Source organism: Cervus elaphus, chromosome 4, assembly GCF_910594005.1.
Source record: "Cervus elaphus chromosome 4, mCerEla1.1, whole genome shotgun sequence".
Lineage (NCBI taxonomy): Eukaryota > Metazoa > Chordata > Mammalia > Artiodactyla > Cervidae > Cervus > Cervus elaphus.
In genome coordinates this window covers 53,320,128-53,347,905 of record NC_057818.1, presented here as the reverse complement: position 1 = coordinate 53,347,905, position 27,778 = coordinate 53,320,128, and the positions used below count along the sequence as shown (strand labels likewise).

At 46.6% G+C, this 27,778-nt stretch overlaps 1 protein-coding gene and 2 pseudogenes across 1 annotated transcript; 1 reads left to right on the top strand and 2 right to left on the bottom strand.

The window, feature by feature from the left end:
• Positions 1-19,296: 19,296 nt before the first annotated feature.
• On the bottom strand, positions 19,297-19,849 carry LOC122692783 (annotated as a pseudogene).
• Positions 19,850-20,574: 725 nt separating this feature from the next.
• LOC122692782 lies at positions 20,575-20,827 on the top strand (annotated as a pseudogene).
• Positions 20,828-24,755: 3,928 nt separating this feature from the next.
• BLOC1S3 (biogenesis of lysosomal organelles complex 1 subunit 3) lies at positions 24,756-27,693 on the bottom strand. Its single transcript, XM_043899470.1, has 2 exons — positions 27,541-27,693; positions 24,756-27,075 (listed from the first exon to the last, which is right to left on the bottom strand). Exon 2 carries the CDS (start codon positions 27,065-27,067, stop codon positions 26,465-26,467), a length of 603 nt encoding a protein of 200 aa, XP_043755405.1. The 5' UTR covers positions 27,068-27,075; positions 27,541-27,693; the 3' UTR covers positions 24,756-26,464.
• Positions 27,694-27,778: the final 85 nt, after the last annotated feature.

The following is a 27,778-nucleotide window of genomic DNA, read 5'->3' as shown; positions in this document are numbered from 1 at the left end:
CTAGAGTGTAGCCCCTACTTGCTGCAAGTAGAGAAAAGCCTGAGTAGCAACAAAGATCCAGTACAGCCAATAAATAAATAAATAAAATTATATAATATATAATATATTATAATATATAATCATCTTTATATATACATACAAAGATCATTCTTTTAGTGGAGTTTTTCTTTGACTTATTTGATTTGATTGGCTTGGGTCTTGATGATCACATCGCCAAAGTGCACTCTGAACACTAAGAAATATCCTGCTTATAAAAACCAGTCATCTCCCTGGTACACTGTACTCTCTCATACTCTGTCAAACGTTTTAATTGTGTGTTCATAGCCGATAATCACCAAATAAGTGTTCTCCCTGGGATATCAGAAAAGAAACAAAGAAAATGTCCAGCGTAAAAGATGTGAGTCTGAAGTTGTGGCTGCGAGGATCACAGATTAAGCAAAAACATCAGGACTTGGGAATTTGGCACCGAGGATCAATAAGAGCTCAGAGAACTACAGAGCAGTAGCTTCAAGTGGCACTAATGCCTTAAGGTTTAATCATATCTCTCAGGCTGAGAATCTAATCAAAATTAGGGGATGGTTAAAAAGAAGACATGCATGCTCAATGGATTAGTCAAGTCCTACTCTTTTCGATGGAACTTTTTAGGCAAGACTACTGGAGTGGGTTGCCATTTCCTCTTCCAGGGAATCTTCCCAACCCAGGGATCAAACACAAGTCTCCGGCACTGAAGGCAGATTCTTTGCCATTGAGCCATTTGGGAAGCCCCCTTAAAAAGAAGATAGCAGGCTCAAAATGGAGTCACTTGTGCTCAACCCCATGCCAGGAAAACAAGACAATATCTAACCCAATTGTAGTCTCAGTCTCCAGGAATGTGACCTTTGACCAGTCAACCTAGAATTACCCGGTCAGTACCAGTGAGCTCATAGCCCAATAGATCCTTCCATTCCCATTAGGAGGGTTACTTTGTCTGAAAAAAAGGTTTTGTTTTGTTTTTTTTTTCTAATAACTTTTTTCCCCACCCTCTTTCCACCCATAAAAGACTTTTCTTTTGGGATTCCCTGGTGGTCCAGTGGCTAAGACTCTGTGCTCCCAATGTAGGGGGCCCAGGTTCAATCCCTGGTCTGGGAACTAGAGCCCACACGCCACAACTAAGAGTTTGCGTGCCACAGCTAAAGGATCCTGCTGTTATAACTAAGATCTGGCTAAGCCGAGCAAACAAATAAATATTAAACAAACAAACAAAAAAACTTTTCTTTTTACAGCTCCACGGAGCACCTTTCTGCTGGTGGATGGAATGTAGTTTGATTCATGAACTGTTGAGTAAGCCAAATTAATTTTTTAATTTACTTACCTGAATTTTACTTAACATTCCAAATAGGAACTCTGTGCCCAGTAAACAATCATTCCCTAACCCACGTCTATGGTCATGGAATTCCAGTTGAGCTATTTCAAATCCTGAAAGATGATTCTGTGAAAGTGCTGCACTCAATATGCCAGCAAATTTGGAAAACTCAGCAGTGGCCACAGGACTGGAAAAGGTCAGTTTTCATTCCAATCCCAAAGAAAGGCAATCCCAAAGAATGCTCAAACTACCACACAATTGCACTCATCTCACACACTAGTAAAGTAATGCTCAAAATTCTCCAAGCCAGGCTTCAACAGTACGTGAACCGTGAATGTCCAGATGTTCAAGCTGGCTTTAGAAAAGGCAGAGGAACCAGAGATCAAATTGCCAACATCCATTGGATCATCAAAAAAGCAAGAGAGTTCCAGAAAAAACATCTACTGCTTTATTAACTATGCCAAAGCCTTTGACTCTGTGATCAGAACAAACTGTGGAAAATTCTTAAAGAGATGGGAATATCAGACCACCTGACCTGCCTCTTGAGAAATCTGTATACAAGTCAGGAAGCAACAGTTAGAACTAGACATGGAACAACAGACTGGTTCCAAATCGGGAAAGGAGTACATCAAGGCTGTATATTGTCACCCTGCTTATTTAACTTATATGCAGAGAACATCATGAGAACTGCCGGACTGGATGAAGCACAAGCTGGAATCAAGATTGCTGGAAGAAATATCAGTAACCTCAGAGATGCAGATGACACCACCCTTATGGCAGAAAGCAAAGAAGAACTAAAGAGCCTGTTGATGAAAGTGAAAGAGGAGAGTGAAAAACTTGGCTTAAAACTCAACATTCAGAAAACTAAGATCATGGCATCTGGTCCCATCACTTTATGGCAAATAGATGGGGAAATAATGGAAACAGTGATAGATTTTATTTATTTATTTATTTTTGACTCCAAAATCACTGCAAATGGTGACTGCAGCCATCAAATTAAAAGATGCTTACTTCTTGGAAGAAAAGTTATGACCAACATAGACAGCATATTGAAAAGTAGAGACATTATTTTGCCAACAAAAATCTGTCTAGTCAAAGCTATGGTTTTTCTAGTAGTCATGTATGGATGTGAGCGTTGGACTATAAAGAAAGCTCAGCACTGAAGAACTGATGCTTTTGAACTGTGGTGTTGGAGAAGACTCTTGAGAGTCCCTTGGGCAGCAAGGAGATCCAAACAGTCCATCCTAAAGGAAATCAGTCCTGAATATTCATTGGAAGGACTGATGCTGAAGCTAAAACTCCAATACTTTGCCCACCTGATGTGAAGAACTGACTCATTTGAAAAGGCCCTGATGCTGGGAAGGACTGACAGCAGGAGGATGAGATGGTTGAATGGCATCACTGACTCAATGGACATGAGTCTGAGTAAACTCCGGGAGTTGGTGATGGACAGGGAGGTCTGGTGTGCTGCAGTCCATGGGGTCGCAAAGAGTTGGACATGACTGAGCGCCTGAACTGAACTGTATGTCTATGTAACCTTTATTCTTCTTTCTGTCTTGATTAATTTGCATATTTCAGATGCATTATATAAGAGAAATTATACCTATTTGTCCTTTGGTGTCTGTTTTATTTCACTGAGTATAATGTTTTCGTGCTTGTGCATACTGCAGGATGTATCAACATTCTGATCCTTTTCCAGGCTGAATACTATTTCATTGTATGTACATACCACATTCTGTTTGTTCATTCATCTGGTTTGCTTCCACCTCCTTGGCTATTGTGACTAATGCTACCATGAACATTCGTGTGCAAGTATCTGTTTGAGTGAGTCCCTGCTTTCGATTCTTTTGGGTATATTTCTAGAAGTGGAGTTGCCAGATCATATAGTAATTCTATATTTAACCATTTATTTATTTATTTTTGGCCACACCACATGGCATGTGGAATCTTAGTTCCCTGACTGGGGATCGAACCCTTACCTCCTGCGTTGGAAGTGTGGAGAGACTGCCTTGGCTAGAACCTTCTGCCCACTCTGGAGGCTGCAACTGAGAGATCCTGGAACCTGACAAAGGCAGCAAAATGTAAGACTTCTTTTCTGTTTCCTGGGCCCCTGCATGTGGTCTGATCAAGCCCAGCCATACAAGTCTCTACTGTATTTCTCCCTTCTAAATTTACATTAGCTGGAGAAAACATTTGTGTGAACTAATTCTTGGAGTCTAGTGACTTTTGTGATTATTGTCTCTTTCTGGGTTTTGGGCTTTCCAGGTGGTGCAGTGATAAAGAATCCGCCTGCCAATACAGGGGACGTGGGTTCCATCCCTGGGTCGGGAAGATCCCCTGGAGGAGGGTGTGGCAACCTACTCCAGTATTCTTGTCTGGAGAATTCCATGGACAGAGGAGCCTGGCGGGCTACAGTCCATGGGGTTGCAAAGAATCAGATACAACTGAGTGACTAAACAACACCTTTGAAAATTCTACCCATCAATGGTGAGATAAGGGATGCTTTGATTTGGGAAAACATTTATGTTTTTAAAAGATTTTAGAGACTTCTCATCCTAAATAACTACCCTGTTGGAACCAAGATCAAACTGATAGAAGGAAGCAAAAGAGCATCCTGGCTAGCCTTAGGGCCTCCTTCAACAAGATTGAAAAAAAACAGAAGTCAGACTTAGAACAAAAACCTACAGTCCCCATAAATATCCCCTTTCCACTCTCCCACATGCCTCTTCATACCCAACTCCCTATCCCTGACCCCCCAGAAGGTCTTCTGGATCTCTGGGTCCCTGCTTCAAATCCATCTCCCCAAAATCTAGCCTCACCTCCCCAGTAAATACCTTTAATTTCTAAAACTACCCCAGCTTCCCCAGAAAATCCCTCAAACACACAGCTGCCAGGATTAACTTCCCTTTCCCTGAAAGAATCCAAAGAACACCTGGGCCTGATCTCTGGACTGGGGGTTATAGGTTATTTACATAAATGCTGATATTGAGGAGGAAAACTTTAGAGGCTTCAGTACTGGACTTGCCATCTCTGGTAATCAGGAGTACTTCCCAGGGCTCTGTAATCAAAATCCATCAGCGTCAGGCTTTCCCAGGCAAAGGGCTGGTCAGATGTTCCTGGACTCAGACTTCCCTGGTGGTCCAGTGGTTAAGAATCCCCCTGCAAATACAGGAGACATTGGTTCGATCCCTGGTCTGGGAAGATCCCACGTTGCCATAGAGCAACTAAGACTGTGCACCACAACTCCTGAGCCCGGGTGCCTAGAACCTGTGCTCCGAAACTAGAGAAGCCACTGCAATGGGAAGCCCATGCACCACAGTGAAGAGTAGCTCCCACTCCCTGTAACTAGAGAAAAGCCTTCAGGCAGCAAAGAAGCCTCAGTGCAGCCATAAATAAATAAACAGAAAATGTAAGATTATGCTTGGGGTAAACCAGAGCTAATAAATAAATAAACGTATCCTGGACGGGGATGTCCCTGGTGGTCCAGTGGCAAAGACTCCATGCTCCCAATGCAGGGACGAGGGTTCGATCTCTGGTCAGGGAACTAGATCTCACATGCTGAAACTAAGACCCGTCTCAGCCAAAAAAAAAAAAATAGAAATATCCTGGATTCCACTGGAAAGAGTCCATGTTCCCTGGACACCAGCAGATCTTTTAAACTTCCACTTCCAGAAGATCCTGCCAAATGCAGAGAGGAGCTAGAAACGTTAGTGGCCATACATAACCCTGCTTATAGGGGACAGCTTGTAAGATGTGTTCTTTCCATTGATGATGATACTACGGTGGTGGTTTAGTCGCTCAGTCATGTCCAACTCTTGCAATTTGGTGGAGGATCGCCCGTCAGGCCCCTCTGTCCGTGGCACTTTTCAGGCAAGAATACTGGAGTGGTTTGCCATTTCCTTCTCCAGGGGATCTTCCCAACCCAGGAATTGAACCTGGGTCTCCTGCACTGCAGGCAGATTCTTTACCGACTGAGCTACCAGGGAAGGCCCGCTGATGGTACTAAAGCCATATGCCAATAGCTCCTGCAAAAAACTCCCCACACCGGGGAAACTGGTGGCCAGAACCCTTCCCAGGTGCTCCAGCAAATGGCCAGGAAATGACCTGAGTGGAGCCTGATGTTCCAGGTCTGATCGGAGTGATGCTAAAGGGTTTTCCTCCAAAGGTAAACTGGTCCCAGGTTGAACTGTGTGCTCAGAAAGAGCGTCCCCAAATCTCTGTGGAAGGTGTTACACAGACCTTTCAAAGACACAATGCATCAAACTCAGATGCCCCAGAACACGTCTGCTTTAGTTGGAAATCTCCCTAACATGTGTGTGTGTTAGCACACGTGTGTATACTCAATTGTATCCACCTCTTTGCAACCCTATGGACTGTAGCATGCCAGGCTCATCTGTCCATGGAATTCTCCAGGCAAAAACACTGGAGTGGGTTGCCATGCCCTCCTTCAGGGGACCTTCCTTACCTAGGGATGGGCAGATTCTTTACTGTCTGAGCAAATCCAAAATAGCGCAATTGGCCAGGATGGACAGGCTCTCAGTGTTATTACAGAAACTGCTTCTCAGTTCTTTTACAACAGCCTTCAGGAAAGCAGGAGGAAAAAGCAGTTAAAATCAACGGTCCCTGCCTTTGTCCCAAGACAATTGTACATTCTGTAAAAAGCTGGGACATTGGGAAAACAGTGGTCCTGTACGTCAAATAAAGGAAAGCTTAAAAAGCAATCATCCTAGAACGCTGAGCCCTCAGAGGGTCACGTTCTCCCCCTTCAGGGGCAATTCCCCTTCAAGGACAAGGTCAGTCCTATCCTGAGTCACACCCTGGCACCCACCATTGAACTTAAGACAGAGGATCAGGAATTGGATTTCTTAAATTTCATTTCTTTCTTTTTTTTTTTTTTGATAGGAAGAAGTGGATTTATTTAGAAACACACTCCACAGACAGAGTGGGGGCCATCGCAGAGGGCAAGAGCCAGAGCCTTAAATTCCATTTCTCAATTTAAAAATTTTTTTAAATTTTGGCATTTGGGCTTCTCTTGTCGCAGAGCTCGGGCTCTAGAGGGCACAGACTCAGCAGTTGCAGCACCAGCTCCCTAGCTGTGACGCACGGGCTTAGCTGCATGTGGATCAAATCTAGGTCCCCTGCATTGAAAGGGGGATTCTTAATTACTGGACCATCAGGGATGTCTCCCTCGATTTATTTATTTTTTAATTTACTTACTTGTTTATTATTATTATTATTTGGTTGCACCGGGTCTTCACCGCGGCACTCGGGCCTTTCCCTAGTTGCAGAGAGTGGGGGCTGCTCCCTAGTTGCGGAGCACGCGCTTCTCCTCGCGGTGGCCTCTCTTGTTGCGGAGCCCAGGTTCCAGGCCCGCGGGCTTCAGCAGTTGCATCACGTGGGCTCAGCAGCTGTGGTGCACGTGCTTAGTCGTTCCCCCGCAGGCAGAATCTCCCTGGACCAGGGACGGAACCCGTGTCTCTTGCACTGGGCAGGCGGATTCTTCTCCATTGGACCACCGGGGAAGTCTTCCATGGATTTCTACAGCGACACAGGTATGGCTGCCTACCCTTGGCTCAGAGGATTTATGTCTACCCACCACTTCTGACTCCATTCAGGCTGTCAAGAGTCGCTGGGCAACTTCTGCTCCCTGATTCCCTTCTGAATCAAACCTGGTGATACGTCCAAAGGGGGCAGAGTCATAAACGCTTGTCACTCTCTCCACCTCAGAGTCCCTAACCCTCACATCGACTCCTGCTGACGCAGCCTGATTTACGGTGATGGACCTTTGCTCAGCTTTCTTTCCCCACTGTTGATTCCTGACACCCCATTTCTCTCTGTAATTATGTTTAGAGGGCGCGACAATTAACGTGGACTCACATATCTCAGGGATGGTGCGAGATTATTTTCCCAAGTCTTTAAAGCTGACTTCACTTTGTAGACTTTACCCCAGACTCCACCCTTGCTCAATACTTGCATGGATTCTTACTCTGTAACCTGATAAGCAGGGTGATGAAACAGACCCTCTCATTCTTTTAGGCCCCCTCCTCCAGGGGCTCTTCCTGACCCAAGGATCAAGCCCGAGTCTCTTGTATCTCCTGCATTGGCAGCTGGATTCTTTACCACTGCACTTTACCACTTTACCACTGCACCTGGGAAGTCCAGGGCACGAACTAGATAAGACCAGAATGCTTCCAGATCTAAGCTTCAGTGGCTGCTAACCACTGCCACCTACTCAAGATAGGAGTTATTGCAGGGAACTCAAAAACTCACTCCCAAATGCCTTAAATCACTGCTGTCCATCCCTCTACTCGGAGCAAAAAAAGCAGACGTGCAAACCCGGGGGAGAAGCTGCTGCTGGCAGATGCCTTTATTTTTGCTGCCTTTCCTCAAGCTTTATTTGCCCTCCTCTCAGATGCTATTTGGAGCCCATGTCCTGGCTCTTGGAGGCATGAACCTCCTCTGAAACTGTTTTATTTAAATTGAAGCATAGTTGATTTACAATGTTGCATTAATTTCAGGTGTACAACATCATGATTCAGTTATACATACATGTATATATCTATTCTTTTTCAGATTCGTTTCCCTTACAGGTTATTATGAAATCCCCTAGGTCTTTGTCGGCTATTTTATATACAGCAGTGTGCTAATATTAATTCCAAATTTCTAATTTATCCCTCCCCCTTTCCCTTTGGTAATCATAAGTTTGTTTTCTATGTCTCTGGGTCTATTTCTGTTTTGTGTATAAGTTCATTTGCATTCTTTTAAAATTTTATTTATTTTTTAAAATTTCTTTTTAATTGGAGAATATTGCTTCATAGTGTTCTGCTGGTTTCTGTCACATGACAATGTAAATCAGCTATTAGTATACATATATCCCCTCCGTACCCACTCCAGTAATCCTGGGCTTCCCTTGTGGCTGGTAAATAATCTGCCTGCAATGAGGGAGACCTGGGTTCGATCCCAAGGGAACAGCTACCCACTCCAGTATTCTGGCCTGGAGAATTCCATGGACTGTATAGTCCATGGGGTCGCAAAGAGTCGGACACGGCTGAGCGACTTTCACCTCCCCTCCCTCCAACCCCCCATTTCATTTTTTTAGATTTCACATATAAGTGATATCATTTGATATCTGTCTTTCTCTTTCTGACTTATTCCACTTAGTATGATCGTCTCTAGGTCCATCCATGTTGCTGCAAATGACATTATTTCATTCTTTTTTTATGACTGAGTAGTGCATATATATACACCACATCTTCTTTATCCATACCTCTGTTAGTGGATATTTTAGGTTGCTTCCATGTCTTGACTGTTGTTCATAATGCTGCAATGAACATCAGTCCCCTGAAACTTTAAAATGAGCACTGTCCACACCCCCAGCTCTCAGCTGACCTCATTTTGACAAACCTTTTCACCTCCACTGACATGAGGACAATGTTTTATGACAACTGTTGGCCTCTCAGTTACGCCCTATAGCGTATTTCTCAGGTCAGGTAGACCCTGTGGCATCAGACACAAGCCCCCCTCTGAGCCACCACCTCACCTGGGGCTCCCCAGTCCCCTCTGCTCCCCCTGATGTTCCAAAGGTGCCTCTCTCTGCAGGCACCCACCTGCCATCATCTTGCACCACTGTAACACTTAAAACCCATCTGACTATGGTCGCTTCCTGGTGACAGAGAGCCCCACCCCGTCTACCCGGTCGCCCCGTGCTATGCTTAGTCGCTCAGTCGTGTCTGACTCTTTGCGACTTCATGGACTGTAGCCCGCCAGGCTCCTCTGTCCATGGGGATTCTCCAAGCAAGAATACTAGAGTGGGTTGCCATGCCCTCCTCCAGGGGATCTTCCCAACTCAGGGACTGAACCCAGGTCTCCCGAATTACAGGTGGATTCGTTACCAGCTGAGTACCAGGGAAGCCCACCCAATCGCCCTACAACTAGAGAAATGGTCTCAAAGCCACGAAAATACTTCTTAGGCACCCTCTCCACCTCAGACAACACAGACTTTCTTCTGTTTCGAGATGGCTCCTGTAGACGAAATTCCTGGGGAAACCTAATCACGAGGTCATGCCCGAGTTTCCCCAGGGCAAATGCTGGAGGCTTATGCTTTGCCCACTACAAGTTCAGCCCCAGTGGCCCAGCTCATAGCTCTTCCTAGAGCTTGCAAACTAGCAGTACATACATAGGCCAACTCCAGACATGCTTTTGGTGTCTGTTGCGCTGCCGATGCACTTGGAAACCCTGTGGATTCCTGACCCCTGCTGGTACTCCGATTTGCCATCGGGGATATCACTGCTGCCCTGACAGGGGCTAAGAGAGTGCGTGCTAAGTCGCTTCAGTTGAGTCCTACCGTGTCCCTATGGACTGTAGCCCACCAGGCTCCTCTGTCCATGGGATACTCCCGGCAAGAATACTGGAGTGGGTTGCCATGCCCTCCTCCAGGGGATCTTCCCAACCCAGGGATCCAACCCGAGGCTCTTATGTTTCCTGCATTGGCAGTCAAGTTCTTTACCACCAGCGCCACCTGGGAAGCCCAGAGGCTAACAGACCTCCCTGCTAAAATTGCTGCTGGTCACTGTGGAGACAGACACCCCATCTCCAGGGAAGGACAGAGCCCACAAGGCTGCTAAACAGATAGCCCCCTGCCCCCACCCTGATCCCTTCTCCACCCAGTAGTCTAAATCTGCCTTTATCCCTAACAGATATTATCAGCTAGTCAGGAAAATATACCACAAGCTGAAAAGGACAAATGGATACAAAAGGGTACCAAACAGTGTGTCCCAAGGATGTAACATACGGAACGGTGACTGTAGCTCATAACACTGCATCGCATATTTGAAAATGGCTAAGAGTGGATCTTACAAGCCCTCATCACAAGAAAAACAAATTGTAACTGAGGATGGTGACGGATGTTAACTAGACTTACTGTGATCATTTCATATATACACAAATGATGAGTCATTATGATCTGCATTGAAACTAAAATAATGTTATATGTCAATTACACCTCAAATTAAAAAAAAAAAAAAAGGTACCAAGCAAATGATTCACTGGTGGACTATACATCAGGCCAAAGGGTCTTCCGCGGGCCCCCACTTTCTTTTTTTTTTATTGAGCTATAACTGACTGGCCCCCTTCATGTGACCTTCTGGCTGACCTTATCTCCCATCAGACGGGACCTGCGTGCAGATGGGCGGCAGCGAAGCCTCTAAAGGACAATGGGTTCTGCCCCAGCATCTATAAAACCTCTAACCAAAGTATTTCCTGATGTGCTGTTTGGGAATCTCAGCGGCTCCCCAGAGAACAGCTTATCTCAGGAAATCCTCCAAGGTCCACGCTGACCCTTGCACCTTCTCACATGGGCTCCATACATTGCCCTCTGGCTTTAGGCTGTTCCTGCTGTTTGCATGTTTACTGGAGGCGTTGGAGGTTATCCAGCCAGACGTGCTGGTGCTCTGATGGAGGAAAAGAAATGAATAATGGAGATTATCCCTCAATTTGGCATTCCTCTGTGGAATGGGGCCAAGGAACAGCGGAAATATTAATACATGCATACATAGCTTGATGGAGCATAAGTTTTAGTCCCTCAGTTATGTCTGACTCTTTGTGACCCCATGGATGATCGCCCGCCAGGCTCCTCTGTCCATGGAATTCTCCAAGCAAGAATACAGGAGTGGGTTGCCATTCCCTTCTCTGGGGATTTTCCCAACCCAGGGACTGAACCAGAGTCTCCTACACTGCAGGCAGATTCTTTACCATCTGAGCCACCATAAATATCAGATACACAAAATTTACAGCAGAGGGACTTCCCTGGTGGTCCAGTGGCTAAGAGTCCAAGCTTTCAATGCAGGGGGCCCAGCTTCTAGATCCGAGAACTAGATTCCACATGCTGCAACTAAAGATCTCGCATGCCTCAATGAAGACTGACAATCCCACTTGCAATATATATATATATATATATATAATTTCTAAAGGAAATGAACCCTGAATATACATTAGAAGAATTGGTGCTGAAGCTGAAACTCCAATACTTTGGCCAACTGGTGGGAAGAACCGACTCACTGGAAAAGACCCTGATGCTGGGAAAGATTGAAGGTAAAAAGAGAAGGGAGTGACAGATGGTTGGATGGCATCTCTGACTCAGTGGACTTGACTTTGAACAAACTCTGGGAGATAGTGAAGGACAGGGAAGCCTGGTGTGCTGCCGTTTATGGGGTTGCAAAGAGTCGGACATGACTGATTGACTGAACAACAACAAAAACAATTTTTTAAAATGCTGATCATCGTCTGAGGCTTCAGTGAATTGTCATCTTTCCGTTGATGGAGGGGCCTGCCTCAGTGTTGATGGGCATTGACTGATCAGGGTGGTGGGTGCTGAAGGTTGGGGAGGCTGTGGTAATTTCTTAAAATAAGACAACAATGAAGTCTGATGCATCTATTGACTCTTCCTTTCACAGACGATTTCTCTGTAGCCTGCAGTGCTGTCTGACAGCATTTACCCACAGAACTTCTTTCAAAATTGGAGTCGATCCTCTCAAAGCCCACCACTGCTTTATCAACTACGTTTATGACATATTCTAAATCCTTTGTCGTCATTTCAACAGTCTTCACAGCATCTTCACCAGGAACAGAGGCCAGCTCAAAAAACCACGTTCTTTGCTCATCCATAAGAAACAGCTCTTCATTCATTAGAGTTTTTCCATGAGGTTGCAGTAATTCAGTCCCATCTTCAGGCTCCACGTCTAATTCTAGTTCTCTAGCTATTTCCACCCATCTATAGTTACTTCCTCCACTAAAGTCTTTTTTTAAAGATATTTTAAAGTGGACCATTTTTTAGTTTTTACTGAGTTTGTTACAATATTCCTTCTATTTTATGTTTTGGTTTTTTTGGCTGAGAGGCACATTGGATCTTAGCTCACCAGGGATCAAACTGTACCTGCTGCATTGGAAGGTGAATTCTAAACCACTGGGCTGCCAGGGACTCCCCTTCTAGCTTTTGATTTTAAGTGAGAGATATGTGACTCTTCCTTTCGTTTGAACACTCAGAGACCTCAACACGGTTGTAATTGGCCTAATTTCAATATTGCTGTGTCTTGGGGAACAGGGAGGCCCGAGGAGAGGGAGAGAGACGGAGGACAGGCTGGTTGGCGGAGCAGTCGGAACACACGCAACATTTATCAATTAAGCTCACTGTCTTATATACGGGTGCTGTTTCTGGCACCCCCAAAACAATGACAATAGTCACATCAAAGATCACTGAGGGGGACTTCCCTGATGGTCCATTGGCTAAAACTCCGCACTCCCAATGCACAGGGCCTGGGTTCAATCCCTGGTCAGGAACTAATCTCGTGCTAGAACTAAAGACCCTGCAAGCGGCAAGTAAAAGAAAAAAAAAAGCAGAAAGACCCCACTTGCGGCAACTAAGACCCAGTGCAGCCAAATAAGTGAACAAATATTAAAAACATAAGTAAAAAATAAATCATTCGCTCAATTTGATATTTTAAAAAGATCAGTGAACACAGATCATGGCCAAATGTAGTATTTTAAAATGTATTTATTTTATTTATTATCTAGTTGGCTGTACTAGGTCTTAGAGCTTCTCTGTAGTTGAGGAACACAGGCTCTAGAGCCTGCAGGCTGCAGCAGTTGTGGCGCATGGGCTCTCTAGTTGTGGCCCATGCAAATACAGTATTTATGAAAAAGTTTGAAATATTGCAAGAATTGCCGAAATGTGACCCAGAGACAGGAAGCAAGCAAATGCTGTTGGAAAAATGGAGCCAACAAACTTGCTCAATCTAGAGTTGTGACAAAGCTTGCCACAAATTTGTAAAAGTGCATCATCTGAGAAGTTCAGTAGAGCCAAGGGCAATAAAACAGGTCTGCCTGTGTACATGGAGAGTGTGGTCAGCAGGCCGCCACTGGCCAATGAGCCTTGTCATCCCTTCCAACCAGGAGATCCAGTGTGTGTCAAGGTTTTAGAAGAAAATGCATACTATCACCTGGCTGGAAAGGATCTCTCGAGCACTGCTGATCACCTGCACTACCATCAGAATAAAAGAGATCCTGCTGAATTCACAGGAAACACGCTAAACCAGACCCAGGTCAGCTCTCCTAGGATTCTCGGAAGCCCATCCCTACAGATGATGACCGCCACCAGACGATTTTCAGAGCCAATAAACTGGTTCCTGAAGCAGACTGTGTGCCAAGAGGTAGACAGCACTTCCCAAGATCACGGATCTTAAAAAGACTTAAAAGACCACCTGATGAAAGTTGTTGCAGGCAAGATCTACTGATGGATGCTAATACTGGGCAAAAGTTTGAGAAGAAATAGGATATGTGCATAATCTCAAAGTATCTCCCCCAAGATATCGGTCAATTACAGCGGGACAAACAGTAACCTCTCAATGAAGAAACCCAGCAGACACCACGTTAATCAAGTAATCAAGGTTAATATCACCTGTATCAATATCACTCACCCTCAATATAAGGTGTGTGTGCTAAGTCTCTTCAGTCGTGTCTGACTCTTTGCCACCCTTATGGACTGTAGCCCACCAGGCTCCTCTGTCCATGGGATTCCTCAGGCAAGGATACTGGAGTGGGTTGCCATTTCCTACTCCAGTGGCTATTCCTGCCCAGGGATCGAACCCAAGTCCCTACAGCTCCTGCATTGCAGGTGGATTCTTTACTGCTGGGCCCCCGGGGAAGCCCCAGTATAAGACACTGAGGTGCAAAATACCACTTCTGGAGTATTCCTGACAAAAGTGCATAGGGTTAATATAATCATAGGGGAAACGTCAGACAAGCCCAAACTGAGGGATGTTCTAGAAAATAACTGATTTGATCGATATTGTTTAAAAGGGCCAAGGTCACGTAAGATAGGGAGCTGTTACTGATCGGGGGACACTCAGAAGGAAATGCAGTGTTGGATCCTGGATTGGCTTCTGGAACAAAGAGGACACTGACGGACAGGAAAACTGCTGAAATTCAAACAAGACCTGTCATTGAGTTGTTGGTATTAGTACTAACACTACTACTACTGGGCTTCCCTGGTGGCTCAGCTGGTAAAGAGTCTGCCTGCAATGCAGGAGACCTGGGTTCGATCCCTGGGTTGGGATGATCCCCTGGAGAAGGAAAAGGCTACCCACTCCAGTATTCTAGCTTGGAGAATCCCATGGACTGTATAGAGTTGCACTGTATAGAGTCGGACACGACTATATACATGTCTATACATGGACACTCTTTGTCCATGGACAAAGAGTCGGACACGACTGAGCAACTTTCACTCACTTTCACTACTGCTACTATGGAAACCGGCCTGTCTCCATGAGATGGCAGGAGCGCCCCCTGTAGTCCGACTTTCAATTAAAAAGCCCTGAGCTAGAACGTGAATATGATGTCAGGATCTTTATCGGTTTTGGCAACCACGTTCCACAGAAAAACTTCAATGAATCCTTCCCTAGGGTTCACCAGTTAGAATCGGACTCTGGCCTTGAGATTTGCTTTGACCAGTAGTGTGAGATGGAAGTGCCTCGTAACTTCCCCAGGCTGGCCTTATAACATCTATAGCATCTGCTTCCCATGCACCTGGAAGGTTCTCTCTTGCAACCCAGATGCCGCCTGGGAGAGCCCGAAGGACATCTAGAGGACTGAACACAGTGAATGACAGCCTTATCTGCAGGCTCAGCACCTGCCATATGTATAACAACCCCAGGAGATGGATAATGGTTTTATCCTAACTCAGTAGACATATTAGTTTGCTACGGCTGCCATAGCAAAATTCCACCAACTGGGTTGCTTAGACATGAGAAGTGTTTCTCACAATTCTGGAGAAATTCTCTCCCTGGCTTGCAAACCACCAGCTTCTCAACTTTTTGTCACAGAGTCTCTCCTCGGCACATGCCTGGGGTTTCTATTTGTCCAAATTTCCTCCCCTTTTTCTTTTTGGCCGCACTTCGCTGCATGCAGAACTTCTCTGACCAGAAATCTAACCCTCACCCCCTGCAGTGGAGTCTTAGCCACTTGACCACCAGGAAAGTTCCAAATTTCCTGTTCTTAGTGGATATCGGTTGGATTGGATTAGGACCCAGCCAATGGCCTCATTTAACCTACACGCCTCTTTAAAAGCTTTAAAAGCTCTATCTCCAAATACAGTCACATTCTGAGGTTCTGGGGATTACGGTTTCAGTCCATGAGTTTTGAGAATACACAGGTCAGTCCGTAACAGCAATAAGGAAATGCACAGAGAAGTTAAGCAATTTTCCCAAAGTCACACAGCTGATAGGCAGCAAAGCTCAGACATGAACCCAGGCAGGCTGGCTCCAGGGGCCACGCTTTTATCTGCTAACCTCCACCAACTTGTGAATCAGGAAGTAACCTGGGGGACTTCCCTGGAGATCCAGTGATTAAGACTCCAGGCTTCCACTACAGGGGGTCACTGGTTCACTCCCTGGTCAGGTCACTAAAGACCCTGCATGCCATGTGGTGGGGCCAAAAAAACCCCAGGTGAATTGGACTCAGCCAGCAGTCATTCTTCCCTTGGGCTAGAAGGGGTCTAGGACTTAGCCAAAGTTAAAGCAAGCAGAGATCTGGGGCCAGCTCAAATCCCATGAGGCCTTCCAACAAGGACAAGGCACTCAACTCCCCCCACTAAGATCCCCCTCTACTGCCAGAAGGCTGGTGATACAGTGACAATAGGAAACCATTATTGTCTGTACCTCCATCCCTTCAGGGGCTCAAGCCAGCAAGCTCAGACTTATCCTTGATTGACTCCTCTTCTCCGTCACCCATAAACAGGTCTGTTGATCTCATTTCCTAGACAGTTCTTGACTCCATCCGCTTGTCTCCAGACCCCCTGTCCTTGCAAGTTTGGAAGATGGTCCAAGCCACCATTTTACTTCACCTGGATCCTTACACCAACCTCCTGCTAGTAAAGCTCTCAGAAACAAAATCCTGATTGAAATTAAAAAGGTGTTTATTGAGGGTTTGTTAGAACTTCAGCCCAGGAGACACAGATTCAAGAAGCACTTGAACTATTTTCCTATCTTGTAATAACGGATAATGGAAAATAATCTTAAAAATAATATATGTGTACATGTGTAACTGATCACCTTGTTGTACACCTGAAACATTATTAAATCAACTATACTTCAATAAAATATATATATTTAGAAAAAACAAACAAAAAAGTGCATGCTTGCATGAAGTTGATTCAGTTGTGTCTGACTCTTTGCAACCCTATGGACCGTAGCCCAGCCGGCTCCTCGGCCCATGGGACTCTCTAGGCAAGAATCCTGGAGTGGGTTGCCATGTCCTCCTCCAGGGGATCTTCCCCACGAAGGGATCAAACCCAAATCTCTTGCATCTCCTGCATTAGCAGTTGGATTCTTTACCACTAGTGCCACATGGGAAGCTCTAGATTACAAAACAGGGGAGGCTTGAAACGGCAAACACTGCAAAGTTACAGCCAGTTACATGAGTTGTTTCTCAAGAATTATAATTGGAGTTGGCAAGAAGCAACAGTACTTGCTAAGGAAGGATTGATTGGCATCTGAAATGCTTGCACAGCTACAAGGGGAGACCTTGAGAGGATAAGTTTGCAGGTGGCAGGTATTATTCTGACTACAGCTGGTGGTGTCCTTGGAGCTAGCACAGTTCAAAGCAAGTTCAAGTTCAAAGTGGAGCAGAGAGGTGTTTGAGACCAGATCCTCAATGGCTGATTGACTCCGTTTTTGTACACCTGAATTTGGATCACTCCACTCTTTTTAAAAAACTTATGAATTTTTCCACGCCATGTGGCATGCCAGATCTTAGGTCCCTGACCAGGGATCGAACCCATGCCCCCTGCAGTGGAAGTACAAAGTCTGAACCACTGGACCACCAGGGAAGTCTAGCATCACTCCATTGTTATTTCCATTTGTCATCACTCCTGACTGGGCTTACCATCCCCACTCTTGCTTCCCTCTGCTTTTCATCTTGTAGCTGAAACAATCATTTCAAAGTGCAAATCTGACTGTGTAACTTACATGCTTAAATTCTTTCCATGATCCTCCATTGTTCTCAGGAGAAAGCAACCCAGTTCTCAAGGGGGTCCCCAGTCTGGTCTGGCCCCTGCTGACTGTTCCATCACATTTCACTCCCTGTGCCCCCAGCTCTTAGCATGCCAGTCTCCAGCCTCAGGAGCTTTATCCCTGCCATTCTATCGGCATACCTACCTTTATTTCTTATTTGCCTTATGGAATATGTATGACATGCAAATAACAAACATGGAAAACGAACACCCCTGTCTTTAAAAAAAAAAAAATTTTTGGCTGCGTTGGGTCTTCATTGCTGTGCTCGGCTTCCCCCAGTTGCCCAGAGCGGGGGCTACTCTTGGTTGCGGTGATGGGCTTCTCATTTCGGTGGCTTCCCTCTGTTGCAGAGCACAAGCTCTAGGATGCATGGACTTGAGTAGTTGCAGCACTCAGGCTCAGTAGTTGTGGCGCAGGGGCTTAGCTGCTCTGCGGCATGTGGGATCTTCCCGGGTCAGGGATGGAACTCACGTCCCCTGCATTGCAAGGGGGATTGTTAACCACTGGACCACCATGGAAGCCGTGAATAACCCTGTCTTGACCATCCAGTTCAAGGGCAAAATGTCATCAACTTAGGTGAAACCTGCCAACTGGTGACACCCTTCTCTTTGCCCACGGAAGCAACTGGGGAATCTTTTACTGTTCCCACTTTCCTTTAAATGTATAGGGCATGTACTTACAAACCCAGGAATCCATACCAATCGTTTGCTTGTTATTTAACTTTAGATGAAGGATGACCTCCTGAACGTATTCGTTTGCAGTTTGCCTCGGTCTTCTGATGTTCTGTGTGCTTAGATGCTCATTTGTGCCCAACTCTTTGCCACCCGTGGACTATAGCCCGCCAGGCTCCTCTGTCCATGGGATTCTCCAGGCAAGAACACTGGAGTGGGTTGCCATGCCCTCTTTGAGGGGATCTTCCCAACCCAGGGATCAAACCCAGGCCTCCCGCATTGCAGGTGGATTCTTTACCAACTGAACCACCAGGGAAACCCGATGTTCTTTAGTTAATTCATTTTCACTGCTGTATAGTATTCTTTATCAATATACCAAAACATATATCTTTGTTCGCCTGTTAATGGGCGTTTACCAGTGTTTCTATGAACACAGAACATGAGCTGGGGTGTGGGGTGGGTACATCATCAGCTACTGGTTAAGTTGTCTCGCCAGGCAGTCATGTCAATGTCCATTTCTTACCCGAAGCTTGTAAAACTTCCGTTGCTTCACTTCCACACTTAACAATCGGTATTGTTAAGACGTTTAAAATGCTGCCAACGTGATGGGCGTGAAATGCTGTCATGCTGTGGTTTTAATTTCATTTCCCGCCATTTAAAACTACCCTGAGTGCCATTTTTCACCTATCAGATTGGCAAACATACAACCCGGTGCTGACGCTGTGTCTGCCACTGGAAGGAAATGGGCACTTCCGAGGGAGTGGCGGTGGGGGGCTGTGTGTGTGTCAATTGTAAATTGACCCAGTTCAAGGCAGGGTGTCGGCCAACTCTAATAGGAAGCTTACATTTCTTTTTTCTCTTAAAAAAAAATTAACAGCAAATGAGAGAAAAACTGTATTGGCACCGTAATGGGTTTATATGAATTCAAAGTTCTACAGCAAGGATGGGGTGTCATGAGAAGAGAGCAGCGACTGGCTGCTGCAAGACCACCTCACAGGCGCTATTTGCTTTGGGGAGTTCACCACGACCCAGCCCAGGGCTGTCAATCTTAGAGGTCTACGGCCTGATGGTGGTCATGTCCCATGATCCATCCAAATTCAGGAGGTGAAATGTCACTGATTACATCATAAGACAAAAAAACCACCACTTCCTGGTGCCAGACATCAGAAGCAGCAGGGTAGTGTCGTCAATAATCTTCATTGTCTTCACTGAATGGACTATTTTATGAATACATCAAGGAAACGGAGTCACTCTGTAATCCCCCGAAGACTGGCTTGGGGTCTGAGAAGTACACTGTACGGCATCTCTGGAGAAGGTTGGGGTGACTTCAGCCTGGTGATGCTGGAGGAGGTGTGGAAGGAGAGGAATTCGACCTCCATTAGGGGCTCTTTCTGGATAATCCCACTGTGGAGCTAGGAGGCAGTGCTGTTTTGGAGGCTGTTTCCTGCCTGCTTCCAGGTGATCTCCCAGAAGTAGAAGGCTGGTCCCCCATAAGGATTAGAGGACCCAGGTGTGAGCTCCCTCCTGTGGGTCCTGGTGAGGCCAAGAGACCTGAGATGGTGGCACGTCCCCTCTAAAATGTTTTAAATTTTATCTCCTGGCTGTGTCGCAAGGCATGTGGGATCTTAGTTCCCAGACCAGGGATCGAACCCATCCATGCCCCCTGCATTGACCATACAGAGCCCTAACCACTGGACCACCAGGGAAGTCCTGGAAGCTTACATTTCTATATCTTCACTTTTCTGTTTTAGGTGAGGTAGAGCAACAGTGTACATTCATTCTTTCAGTCCTGTTTTCAGAATGGACTGACCACACCCCATCCAGGACAAACATTCTCATATTTTCCCACCACCTCCACCCCCAGGATGAATCCCCGGACTGTTTCCAGAACAGAGGAGCTGCGGCTGCCTCATTTGCAATTAGGAAAGGTTATCAGGGATCTGGCTGCTGCTTAGGCAGCCTTTCAATCGACTTATTTTTGCCTTCCCGGTAGCTGTTTCAAACAATTCCTGCAGTTTGAGGGAATTCTGCTGCTTAAATTGCTTGGTTCTCAGCTGTCGGTCTTTTCTAGATTATTTTTCTCAGGACTGCTAAGATCTTTTCACTCATCTGTGTGCTTTTCATCTTTCCAAGCACATGTGGCATCGTCCTCCATGCTTTCTAGATTTGTAGGATTTTGCCCTCGAAAAGTCCCTTTTAGAGAGAACTAGAACCCGTGATGCCAGAGTGGATAGAAAGAAATACAAACAATGTGTGCCAACAACCGTGCTCCTTGGTATTTATCCAAAGGAGCTGAAATGTGTATCAACACAAAAACCTGCACACAAACGAGGGGCTTTAAATTCGTAATGGCTAAAATTTGGAGGCAGCCAAGATGTCCTAGAGCAGGTGCATGGATAAGTAAACTGTGGTACCTCCAGATAATGGGATATTATTCAGTGCTAAAAAGAAATTAACTAGGCTGTTGCTGCTTGTGTTGAGTCCAGAAACACAGCGGGACATGGGGCTAAAGGATGAACAAAGGATGCTGATCGGGTCCGGAGACCCTGAGGAGGAGGAGGAAGAGGAGGAGGAATTGGTGGATCCCCTAACAGTGAGAGAGCAATGCAAGCAGCTGGAGAAATGTGTAAAGGCTCGGGAGTAGCTAGAACTCTGAGCATGTATCCTCCGGGTCACAGAAACAGTACAGCACAGAGGAGCTCTTCGACTTCTGGCATACAAGGGACCCCTGTGTGGCCCACAGGCGGTTTTGACGGCTTGAAATAAGTGTGCAGATTCATTCACCCCAGCCTTCATCACCTGGGCATGGGGTTATTTCCTATGGTTCCGAACATGCCATTTATCTGTGTAACTAAGTTCATGTGAACCTCAAGGATTTCAGCCTAGGCAAGTAGCTTCTGTGTAATTATCAGTGATTGTATCTTAATTAAGTCCAGTGATCAGCCAAAAAAAAAAAAATGAAATGAACTATCCAGCCATGAAAAGACATGGAGGAAACTTAAATGCATATTACTAAGCAAAAGAAGCCTATCTGAAAAGGCTACGTTCCAATTGGAATTGTAAGATTCCAATTGTACGATATTCCAGAAAAGGCAAAACTGTGGAGACATGAAAAAGATCAGTTGTTGCCAAGGGGCTGGGGGAAGGGAAGGAGGAAGAGACAGAACACACATGATTTTTAGGGCAGGGAAACTATAAACTATTTCATATAGACATTCTACTGGTAGATATGTATCATTTATACATTTGTCCAAATCTATAGGACAAGGAATTGGCAACCCATTCCAGTATTCTTGCCTGGAGAAGTCCATGGACAGAGGAGCCTGGCAGGCTATGGTCCATAAGGCTCACAGAGTCAAGACTCAACTAAGCATGCACAATAGAATGTATAACAAGTGTGAATTCTAAAATGTAGACTTTGGGTGGTAATGATGTTGATTAGGTTCGACTGTAACAAATGTACCACTCAGGTGTGGAATATTGATAGTGGGGGAGGCTGTGAGGGGCAGGGTTGGGGGCATATGGGAATTCTCTGTACTTTCTACTCAATTTTGTTGTGAACCACTCTAAACATAAAACCAATTTTAAGATGTGTGTATGGGGATTATGTAGTTTTGTTTTGAATTATTTGCATTATTGAATTATTATTTGATTACATAGTTTTGTAGTTTTGCTTGCCTTGTTTGTTTTTGTTTTAGGTCTGTGCATTCAGAGGGCCTGGGAGTAGCAATACTTCACTAGCAGTGAGCACACCCAGCACCCACATCTTGGCTTCTAAACACCATTTCCCACTAAAAGGAACCAGGGACCCATGCACAGATGGCTGATTCCAAGGCTGAGGCACAGAAAAATACAAGATGTACCTAGATCATCTTGTGCTGGACAGCAAGAAAGCATTCATACAATGATGGAGAAATGTCACAGGACACAGAAGCCAGCTTGAAAAGAGATCCTACTGGCCAAACTGGACACAAAGCCATGAGAGGAATATGTTATAACCCATTAAATAAAATAGGGATCTGGAACACCCCTGATGTGACCTCACCCTCCCCAGAGGGTCTTCGTGGCCGCTGCTGTTGTCTCAGGCAATCATTTATTCAAGGCAAGGTGAAAGAGAGGGACCAAAACAGTCAAAGCCTCTTCCACAATCCACTCTCCCATCTACCTGTAGTGATTTCAAAATAGATCCACAAAGGTGGACACTATCATTCATCAAAGGTCCATGTCTCCTTCCCCTCCACTCCTGCCTTTGAATCTTGGCTGGACTTACTGACTAGCTAGTAACTGTTAGAACATTCCCGAGTGCTTCTACTTTGTCCATTGAAATATATTTGGGGACTTCTCTGGCAGTCCATGGTTAAAACTCCGTGCTTTGGGGACATGGGTTTGATCCCTGGTCGGGAACCAAGATCCCACATGCTACATGGCATGAAGTTTTAAGTAAAGTTTTAAGTAAAAAAAACTGAAACATATTTGGAGCTGAGCTGCTATGTAAGGAATCTGATGACTTAGGGGCTGCCATGTTAGGAGGAAGCTTGAGCCATATGAGAAGGCCACTTATAGACACTTCAGCCAGCGAGCCTAATCTTTGAGTAAGTGTAGTCCAGGCACCTGAGTGAAATCACGTGGGACTCTCTGTGCCAACCCACTTGGCAGCTGAACACCTCAGTGACCTCAGTCATTACTCCAAGGAACCAAAGAATTTTCCTGTTGAGCCTTGCTGGAATTCCTGACCCACAGAATCTGGGGCATAATAAAACAGTTGTTTCCAGCCACCAAGTTTTTGGTCATTTATTACAAAGAAATAAGTACCAGTTATACTATGCCAGAACCAGAATTCTCTTTGTCCCTGAAGACTTCTCAACATTTTTCTTTTCCTCCGATCCTGATTTTGTTCTTTCTTCCAGTTTCTCCAAGGCTGAAGTTGGGGAAAGGAACCAGCAGCCCACACTAGTTCATTACTTTATCATCAGGTACGCCTGGCATTTTTCAATTGTGAGCTTGTTTGGTCTGTATTAATCTGCTGTAATTCCGCATAAGGCCAGTTGAGGGTGTATCCCCTGGCTGTGGCCTACTTTCAGTTCATTTCTGGTTTCCTGGACTGCTCTACAAGGGTAAACCCAAACCCGAATCAGGCCTGAACAAAGGCCTGTAGTTACAAATTCCCTGAGGAAATAGTCCCTTTATGCACAGCCCAAGCCAAAATGGACAAGTTTTCTAAGTGTGCCTCAATGGTATCACTCAGGGTTTTTTTCCTACCACATTCTTTCATTGAAGATGTAGCTCTTCAAGGGACTAAGTTTTATGCAGGGGCCTCTGCTTGCCTCCAAACCGCCTGGCCCAAGGTCCAACAGCTGTTAAAATCCAAGATTTTATATGATCCTGCAGTCTCACTCCTGGGCATAAATCCAAAAACTATGATTCAAAAAGACACAAGCACCCCAGTGTTCACAGGAGCACTACTTACAACAACCAAGATGTGAAAACAACATAAATGCCCACTGACAGGGGAATGGAAAAAGAAGATGTAATATATGTCTACAACAGAATATTACTCAGCCATGACAAAGAATGAAAGGCCGTTTGCAGCAAACTGGACGGACCTAAAATGATCATACTAAGTGAAGTAAGTCACACAGAAAAATAAATACTATATGATATCACTTACATGTGGAATCTAAAACAGGATACCAATGAACTTATTTACAAAACAGAGCAGACTCAAAGACATAGAGAACAGACGTGTAGCTGCCAAGAGGGTAGGGGAGCAAAGGATTGGGAGTTTGGGGTCAGCAGATGCAAACTATTATATATAGAATAAACAACAAGGTCCTGCTGCATAGCACAGGGCACTATACTCAATATCCTGTTATATACCATAATGGAAATGAATATGAAAAAGAACATATATAGACTCAATGGACATGAGTTTGAGTAAACTCCGGGAAATAATGAAAGGCAGGGAAGCCCAGCGTGCTGCATGCAGCCCATGGAGTCACATGACTGAGTGACTGAACAACAAAAATAACTGAATCACTTTGCTGCACAGCAGAAATTATCACAATGCTGTAAATCAACTACACTTCAATAAATTATTAAAAAAAAACCCAAGGATTTGAATATCTGGTATTGGCAAATACTGTCAGGACAACTGTGGTTTGAAGCTACCTCTGCAATTTGGGTACAGATTTCCCATGCTCTGAGCTCAGCTGTACATTTAAAAAAGGACGTTTGATTTCAAAACCAGTTTTTCTGGGTATTTTTCAGAGGCAGCCACACTGCAGAAGCACCAGACTGAGGCTCCTTCACACAACACATTTACCAGATGGCATCATTCTCTGCTTGTTGGCTGTTCAATAAAGACCAAGGATTTTTACTTGGTTTAAAAGCCCAGCTTTGTCTGGCCCCTGCTGGCACAGCACTCACCACCCCCATCTCCCCTCGTCTCCCCATTCCAGGTAGAGACTAGAAGATATCACCCTCTTCTGTTATTAAATAGGCTATGCCCTCTCCTGATTTAGGGCCTTTGCATATGCTGCTCCTGCTGCTCACAACACTTTTTCACCCGACATGTTTCATCTTTTTACACCTTCAGGGTTTGGCTCAAATTCACTCATCACTTCCTCACAGAAGCCATCTGACCATCCTCCAAACAAAGTCTGACAGATTTCAGTTACACTCTCACAAACCTCCTGCATTTCTTTAGGGTACTAACCACAATGCCAGAAAAATTACAGTCAAAGTTTAATTACAATTATTAAAACTATCCACTTATACAATAACATTTTCATGTCTGTCTTCCCTGGTGGACTGTCAGCTCTGAGAGGGCCCAGCCTGGGTGGGGCATCCCCAGTGACTGGCTCAGGACAGGCAGAGAACAGGAGCTCAGTAAATGTGTGGTGAATGAACAAAATGCATGTAAGTGCAGAACCAGGGTGAAAAAACTTGGGGCCCCAATTTCCTAGTTACAGGTCTACTTTCAATCGGCCAGGTAGGAAGGATTCCCTTTCTTGGGACTCACATTTGCAGTAGAATCGCCAACCGACTGGCCCCCAGCTTAGATGGGGAGATAAGAGGAACTGATCATATCAGTGAATGTCTTGAGTTTTAATGAGTTTGCCATACAACGCTCTTCCTCAGCATTTCTTCATCCTGGGAGCTCAGATCTCAGCTCAGGTTGGGATAAGAGAGTGGGGGAGGGGAATACATGTGAATGGGACTGAGGGGCAGGGGCTGGGAGAGGAGGGAGCAGTGAGGAGGAGGAGACAGAAGGAGCTAACCCAGAAATCCAAGCCGTTTAGCATCCATAGCCTCCAAGGAACATAGTGAACAAACAAACTCCACTGTGGTCCTTATCTGCAAAGTGGTGTCATATTGCACTTAAAGTTCCAGGGCGAGTCTGTACTGGGCCCTCAGTGCCTGCTAGGGGCACTCTCAGCCTGGTGAGTCAGGCTGAGGCCTGGAGCTCATACCTGGAGCTTAGGCAGGAGGCATAATCTCGGCCTGGGGCGGGGGGGGGGGGGGGGGGGGGGGGCGGGAAGGATACACCAATTTGGGCCTGGAAGAGATGTCACCTTGGGCCTGGACAGCTGGGGGGGGGGGGGGGGGAACCTCCTTGGGTCAGGAGGGAGCCTCATCTTGGACCTGATGAAGAAAATCATAGGGGATCCCTGGAGTCCAGACATAAGCAGGTAGTTTAAACAGAATGGGAGAAGCAGAAAGAAGCAGAACCAAAACTAAGGGTACAGCTGGACCCAGGAAACAAGATGAGGCCAAGAGGGTAGCGCTAAGCCCAAGGAGAAGGAGCCAAGAGGTGGCAAAGCAAGGACCAGAAGGTGGAGACGGAATGAAGGCCAAGCCTGGGGAGTAGAAAAAGGGTCCAGATTAGAGGGACAAAATTCCAGAAGCGGGGCAAGGAGGAGAGATAGAGCCGAGGGAGTAAACAGAGTAAAGGAAGATATCAGGGAATCGACATTCAACCGGATTCTGGGGCTACCGTGGGGAGAAATCAGGTCCAGCCCCTGTGAACAGAAACCAAACTGAGGAAGGCAGAGAAAGGAAAGATGAGGCTCCATGAGCCCTTAAGAGGGAGATATATCAAAGGGAAGCTAGGTACCCAGGAGCTGGAGTCAAGTTTCAGACACAACCTCTGAACCAGGAAGCAAAGGCCAAGCCCAGGGGGAGGAACCAGATGCTACGGTCCAGCAGGGCTACACACACACACATACACACACACATACACACAGAAACACACACAGCATTATCCAGGGGCGAGGTTATCCCTGAGGGTGACAGCAAGATGGGTGGGTGGCTAAACAGAGCAGAGAGCCAGGTCAAGAGGCCGCAAGGCCTACCCCCAGGGCACAGTCAGTGGAGACAGTGGGTCATGGCTAGGCTCTCGGTCCCGGGTCTTGTTCAGGCTCGGTCCCCGGCACACCGCGGATGTCAGGCAGCAGGCAGCAGCTGGCCACGATGTCCAGACGCTCCGCCAGCGCGCAGAGGTCCCCCCTCGCCAGACGCACGCTGTGGGCTGCAGCTAATCCCGCTGCCTGGGCAGCCGCCAGCCTACCGGCCAGGGCGGCCACATCACGGCCCGCGCGGCGGTACACGCCGCTCACCGCGGCCGCTACGTCGTGGTCCAGCCGCGCCTGGCTCTCAGCCAGCCGGAGTTGCAGCAGCGAGCGCGCGGGGGCGGGCGCCGGGGCCTCCTCCTCCGCCCAGGCCTCCCCGGCCGTCTCCCGCTGCACCACGAGCGGAGGCAGGTCCCGCGGCGCGGCCTTCGGCTCCGGCTCCGGGTCTGAGTCGGTCTCCGCGGCCTCCCCAGCCACTCGCAGTCCCGTGGGGCGGCCGCGCGTTGGGCCCGAGGGGCCCAGGTACAGCTCCTCCTCCTCCGACGAGGACGCAGAGAGATCCGAGTCCGACTCGGCCGCTTCCCCCTGAACCAAAGTCTCAGGCCTCCGCAGCGGCCTCCGCGGACGACTCTGAGACTCCATGGCGCGAGCTAGGGAGAAGACGCGGGAAAGGATGATATGAGAGGCGGGCGCCCTGCCGTGGTTAAAAGCCGCAGTTTCTGGATTCTCACCTCCTCCACTATCTTAATTTGGGGTCACTGCCTGCCTGGGCCTCAGTTTCTGCGAACTGAGCCCATCATCCCTAATGATGGTAGGAACTACTGGACTCTGCCGCTTCAGTGTACTGATGGGGAAACAGGACCACCAGCTCGATCAAGACTCTTGAGACACGAGGTCCCGGAATCCTAAACTAAACTCTTCCCAATTTTGCTTCCTAGCAGAGGCCACACCCTCCGCACTGTCCTCTTAGCCTGTGACGGATTCGGAAGCACACGAGTTTCTGAGCCGCTCGGGAACCAGGGCCTCCATCACAGAAAGGGTAACAGTCCAACTGGACTCGGGGGAGGATGCACGAGGGGCGGGGGGGGGGGGGGCGTTATCACCGAAGACCGTACCGGGTCACCAGAGCTCCGAGCCTGCGGGATCCTCTACTTATCCGAAGTGCGGCGTCTTTACCGAGGAGCGCGGCAGCCCCAACCAATAGGGGAGAAAGTTGGGCGGGTGTTGGCGGCCTATCACCCGGGCCGCCCGACTACCAACCAGGAAGTAAGCCCTCCGGACTAGATGTTGGGGCGTCTGTAAAGAGCCACGTGAATAAGGGCACGGCCAATAGGAAAGCTATTGGGCTGGCGC